The 6,000-nt window shown below is 34.6% G+C and overlaps 1 protein-coding gene across 5 annotated transcripts in view; it reads right to left on the bottom strand.

Moving 5' to 3' along the window:
• Positions 1-6,000, bottom strand: part of LOC111873277 (sodium/calcium exchanger 3) — a 285,375-nt gene that overhangs the window by 41,147 nt on the left and 238,228 nt on the right. For all 5 annotated transcript variants that reach the window (XM_023867850.2, XM_023867852.2, XM_023867853.2 and 2 more), the window contains exon 5: positions 5,399-5,515. In XM_023867850.2, the coding sequence (XP_023723618.1) occupies positions 5,399-5,515 (117 nt within the window). The remainder of the gene's footprint in view (positions 1-5,398; positions 5,516-6,000) is intronic.

Here is a 6,000-nt window from a genome sequence, read left to right as displayed (position 1 = left end):
CCATGGGTTGCACCGTGTTGCAGAAACAATTCGTGCAAATTTTCCGCTTGTTGACAAGTTGCTGTCTTCTGTGAAGAAGGTATTTGTTAAAGCGCCATACAGAAAAGAAGCCTTTAAAGCAATAGCACCGAGCGTTCCACTTCCACCAGAACCAATTTTAACGCGCTGGGGCACGTGGCTGTGTACAGTGAGTTATTATACCGAACATTTAGAAACAGTTAGGAATGTCGTGAATACATTTGATCCCAAAAGTGCAGCATCAATTCAAATTGCCCAAGATGTATTAAAAACGCAGAATTTGAAACTAATATTTCCTATATATCTGCTCACGTCTCTCCCCTTCCATCCGCTACTTCCTCACTGGAGGCAAACAACAGCAATATTACTATGTATCAATCGATAAGTGTATTCAAAACCACTGTTTCCAAATTGAACTCGGTTCCTGGAAGAGACGGTGAAGTAGTAAAGGAAAATGTACACAGCATTCTTAAAAAAAAAAAAAAAAAAACCCCAGAATATGAACAAATTTGTGAAATTGAAGAAATTTTAGCCGGTAAACGTACTGAACTGCCAAGTAAAATATCACTAACAGTGGACAAATAGCGGCTTTTGTACATGCGCCTCTAAGTTCCTGTGAGGTGGAAAGAAGTTTTTCCCGCTATAAGGACATCTTACGAGATAATAGGAGGCGACTAACTATGGAAAACCTAAAACACTTAGTAATTGTGAACTGTAACAGAAGAGAAGTTGAAAGTTCGGAGAGCTAAATGTGAGTACCAATGGTTTTTTAAATTTGTAATGAAATATGTTGGCTTTGTTGCATGATTTGTATTTAAGTATAGTTTTTTACTGCAAATGAACCATTCAGTGATTACATAAAATGAACTTAAATATTGATTTGTTGGTCTTAAAATAATGTAAAATGAATTTTAATATTTGGTATAAATTTTATGTTTATATTTTAGTGCATATTTCAGAAGTTTTTCATGCATAAATGCATACATATTTAAGGGATTATAAGGGCATAAAAATCCGGTCCCTAGTAATGACACATCTTTAGAATATAAAGAAATCAAAGAAGCTCTGCTAACACTTCCAGTTTCAGGAACACATATAATGTGTACTATCCTTTAGGTCACATGAAAAATGTATAATTAAAATAATGGGGGAAAACGTCAACTTTCTTCTTGGTTCATACATTGCAATCATAAAGAAACATTCAATTATACAACTCAGGAATAACTGCAAAGAAATAAAATTCACTCAACATGATACACTTTAATATGCCTAATGTACTGATAATTGATATTCAAAGCTGAAAATGATAGAAAAGAAAATTAAAACAAAACAAAATGTAACATCATAAAACCTCATAAAAAAGTATTTGTATTGTAAGAAAGTAATAATAAAATCATGGAATAAATTTATGTATTAGCAACTATAATCAGATGTCAAATTTATCCACTTATTGTTTTTGAAAGCTTACTCAGATACGCCTGCTACTTCTCTTCTCTATGGTGTTACATGTTCAATAGTATCAGTAAAAATAAATTCTCCTTACCATTTATTGATTGTTCAAGCTAACTATGTAATGTGGTTCTTCATTTTTGGTAATGGAACTTGCTTTTTTGGTGATGAAACTGTGTGGATGTGAGCTGTATTGCCTGTGATTCAGATATCCTGTCTCTATCTTCAAGGTTAGGAGAATAACCAATATCTATTGACAATACCTACAGTACAAGACCAACACTTTGCATTTAAGATAGAGACAATAAGAATCTTTGGAACATCAGCAATACAGCCTATAATATATAGGTCTACACAGTGTCATCACCCATAAGAAGAATGGTATTAGCACTGAACCATTGTAAATGTCTGAAATCATGTACAAGCGATGTGCTGGGTTTAAGTAATGAAAATTATATAAAGTAGCGTTGAAATATGTAAATGGAAGGCATTTTTGTACTGAATTCTGCAATGGAAAGGGCTAATACTGCCATACAGTAGCACAGTTTGTGGAAGCTTGCTTTATTGCATGTTATAACTTCCATGACTTTACACTACTCCTTAAATAAATATGTGAGTCATGTGATTTATAATTTAATTACTCACCAGTTAATTTATTCATATTATTATTTCACTGAGTTAGAATAGTAAGTTTTAACATGGGTCTGCAGTCTTGAAACACTGAAGCTTTTGCAATCCACAGAACTGATGTTACATGATGAAAATACACCTTGCTGTTGACACATCTTGACACCAACAATCATTGAAACTATGAAATGTGTCTGGATACATTTAAATTTAAATTATTATTAAAATAACAGATGATCATGACACTATGTTTGGAATAGCGATACAAAACCTGAAGCTCGCATGTTTCTTGATGTAATCCAGTGTTCAGCAATTCAGATAATATATAAGAGAAAATGGCACTCCTTTATACAAAAAAGCAAATAATACATTCATTATTTTAATACGAGGGGGTACCCAAAAGAAACCGAACTTATTTTTTTTTTAAACTTATTTATTCAAATTTTAAGCACAAACCTTCAATCCCCTTCAAAGTACTCTCCACTTACACTAATAAACTTGTCTAGTCTTTTATTCCATTTTTCAAAACATTGTCTAAATTCATCTTTTGAGATGCTTGACAGCGCCTCCGTCGTTTTTTTCCTTCACCTCAGCAACATCAGCAAAACGCTGATAAAAAGTTTTGGTCATTTCGGGACTCTTCTTTCAAAGCACAGCATGCTTCCACGCGACCTTGTTTTTGTTCAGCAGTCAGCAGTCATGGCACGAATTTTGCAGCCACCCTTTTCATACCCAAATCTTCTGTAAAAATTCGCTGAACTCAGCTCCAAGTCACTCCCGTCAGCTCCACAATTTCTTCAATGGTCCGTCATCAATCTTCCTTGATGATTTCACGAATTTTTTCAACATTTTCATGTGTTCGGGCCATTGCAAAAACGACGATCATACAGAACAGTTGTCACTATGAACTCTGCCGAAACTAGTCCTTACCTTCTGAAGCAACGGTAGTCGGCTTATCGACTCAGGAATGTTAGCTCTATGTGCTCATAGAGGCAAAATGCGGTACTACAAAAGCTCTGCCCACAAAAAAATTAGTTCGGTTTCTTTTGGGTACCCCATCGTATAATCTAGTAAAAACACCAGCTGAAGTTATTAAAATAAAGTTTGAATATTCCAAAATAAATAATATAGTAACAAACAGCTACTACCCTGTATTTAAATATCCTGTTGCATTACCATAACTAAAACTGTTTATGTAATACACAGATTGTCAAAAATGCATTGTTGATGGACTGTGTAGTACATAAAGAGTTTTAGACACAGCAACTACTTATACTTGTTTAAATGCCATGGGTTGTAGTGCAGGTGGGGGAAGACTAAATATGAATGCAGATGTTGGCGGTGAAATGAATGGATAAATGAGCAATTAGAAGACCAAGAAGTAGACAAAATGATAACATTAAGATAAATCTTAGAAAATAACGTTGTAAGGGTGGGAGGAAATATGTCAGCATAATGTTCAACAGTGGGTTTTGTATGCATCTGCATTCTACTTCCAAAGGATTAATTAGTTACACCATAATTTCATGGAAATTCCTATAATATTAACAATGAAATGATGGACAGATTAAATTCTAGCATTTTTTTACTATTTATTTTATATGTTTTACTTTCTTCTCCTATAAAGAACCCAGTATAAAAAGACTGAAAATTATAATTATTCATGACATTGACTTTTTTACAGTATGGATGTGAAACCTGATATATATATATCTACAGGAAAAACATGGGCTGTACAGTGACATAAAGCTGAGGAGAATATTTGTGTCAGTGAAAGAGGAAGTGACACGAGGATGAAGAAATCCACACAAAGAGAAGTCTTCTCCTAATATTATTAGTGTGATTAAATTGAGGATAATGTGATGGGCGTGAAGTGTATGAGGAAGACGACAAATGATAACAAAATTCTGACCTGAAAATTTCAAAGTCAGAACAAACTTACAAGAAACAGCCATAACTGAAAAAAATATTAAAAATTATTTTTAAGAAATAGAATGTGAAGCTGTGGGTCACATTCCACTGGCTCAGGCATGGTGGGCATTTGTGAACATGATAATGGACCTTCAGATTTCATGAAAGTAGGATGTTTTCACTGACTGAGCAGTTGCGAAATTTTATGTTACTCCACTTTAGTTAGGTAATTCACTGAAAGACTTCATTAACATAGCTGTTTGCAATGAAATTATTTATTTGTCATTTCTTACTGAACTTTTAAAATGTAAATTATAAACTGTTTCATGCGTGAACAACAAGAAAAACTATACTGAATGTAATTAAACTGCCACTGGGGAGACAACATGTCACTGAACAAAAAGCTGCATACATAAAAAAAAATAACTGTTCTATTTGAAATTAGGCTTCAAGAATTTGAGGAATCTGACTTCTACATTTCAAGTAAAGTTAATAATATTTATTAAGGGTCTGGCAAGGAAACCAGATGGCTTCTAAATAAGTATAATAGTAAAAATGTCATGTTTCCCTTCCAGACCCTGTATAGTCAAAGAGTCCTTAATGTAAATATATGTGTTAATTTTAAGAGCAATTTCGTTTTTGCATTTATAAAACAATACCGAGTCCTTGGGGTCTTTGGATGTTTCATGGCAGTAAGCTGAGATATGTTGACATTTCTGTATGATAAAACAATGGTAAGGCTGATTTGCTGATGTTTTCAAAACCTTCATTTTGAAAATTGAGAAAATATTAAACTCCTAAATGTGAAGCCATCCAGCCATAATACATCAAACCAGTGAATTCTGTTACCCTCACACACAATCAATATTCACTCAATATCAAAAATTCTACTAGAATATGTTTTCAGACTATTAAAGACAAAGAAGAACCACAACTACTGACCACAGGTTGGAACCACCTGTGGAATACGTATGTTAAAAATAATTTACTAGTGTCAGTGTAAGTTAAAATAGTATTAATGTTTTGTTAATCACAAGACTTAACAGTGTTAAGTGCTGAATCTAGTCCTGGAAGAACTGGAATTGGCAACTTCAAGATGGAAGTTTTCACCATATGCTATTACCCATTATTTTCTTTGAGGGCTGTCATTTATGTTGTGGCCTACCTTTCCACTTGCAGGGTAAATATTTCTTTTCGGGAGGCGATGGGGGTTGCAGGAAGTGTCTCAACATGTATAAATATAAATCAAATCGACTAGTACTGTGTAAATTTTTCATTAGTCTCAAAGTTAGTGAAGATGGCACAGCTGTGTGTCCCCATCCCATAGAACGTGCAACCTTTGGCCAGTAGTGGGCTCTCTGTGTAGGCAATTTGTCTGACAAAGTCATCTCACCTGTTGGTGGAACAAAGGCAAAGAGGAGCTTCCAGAAGAGGGTGATGAAGTGCATAACATAGTCCCCGCATGAAGGTAACTTTTCTTCTTCATCATCGTCTCCACCACCGTCGTCTCCTGGAAAAAGAAATATCAGGAAATAACCTGACAGAAATGAGTTTCACATCTTCTTCCACGACTATAAAGTTTTCTGAATTTCAGTTGTAGTGAATAAACTGTGTGGGTGGCATGATGTCTTGATGTAAGTGTCGCCACTGGGTATGTCATACATACCTCCAGAGAAAGAATTGGCTTGTTATTATTTTTAAAAGAATGAGTGGCTGTAGAGCGAATATGTAATCTGGAAAGGGCGAGCCATTGCAACTGCCCTTCTTATCAAACAAGAGCATGCATGATGGTGCGACGGATATGCAGTCCTTTGTAAATTATCAGCAACTTTCCTAAGATTAGGAAATCGCGTGTGTAGTTAGGGTGCACATTACAAGGAAAATGAGCTATTTTATGTGGCACTACAGCATTTGTTCTCGAAGTTAGAAGACCCATATTCTGTCCTTAAGACACGCACTTCAGCTCGTTGATTCTTAAAAAGATAAATCATTGCT

The sequence above is a fragment of the Cryptotermes secundus genome, unplaced genomic scaffold (assembly GCF_002891405.2).
Source record: "Cryptotermes secundus unplaced genomic scaffold, Csec_1.0 scaffold131, whole genome shotgun sequence".
Lineage (NCBI taxonomy): Eukaryota > Metazoa > Arthropoda > Insecta > Blattodea > Kalotermitidae > Cryptotermes > Cryptotermes secundus.
The sequence above is the reverse complement of the archived record's forward strand: the minus strand, read 5'-3'. Positions and strand labels throughout refer to the sequence as shown.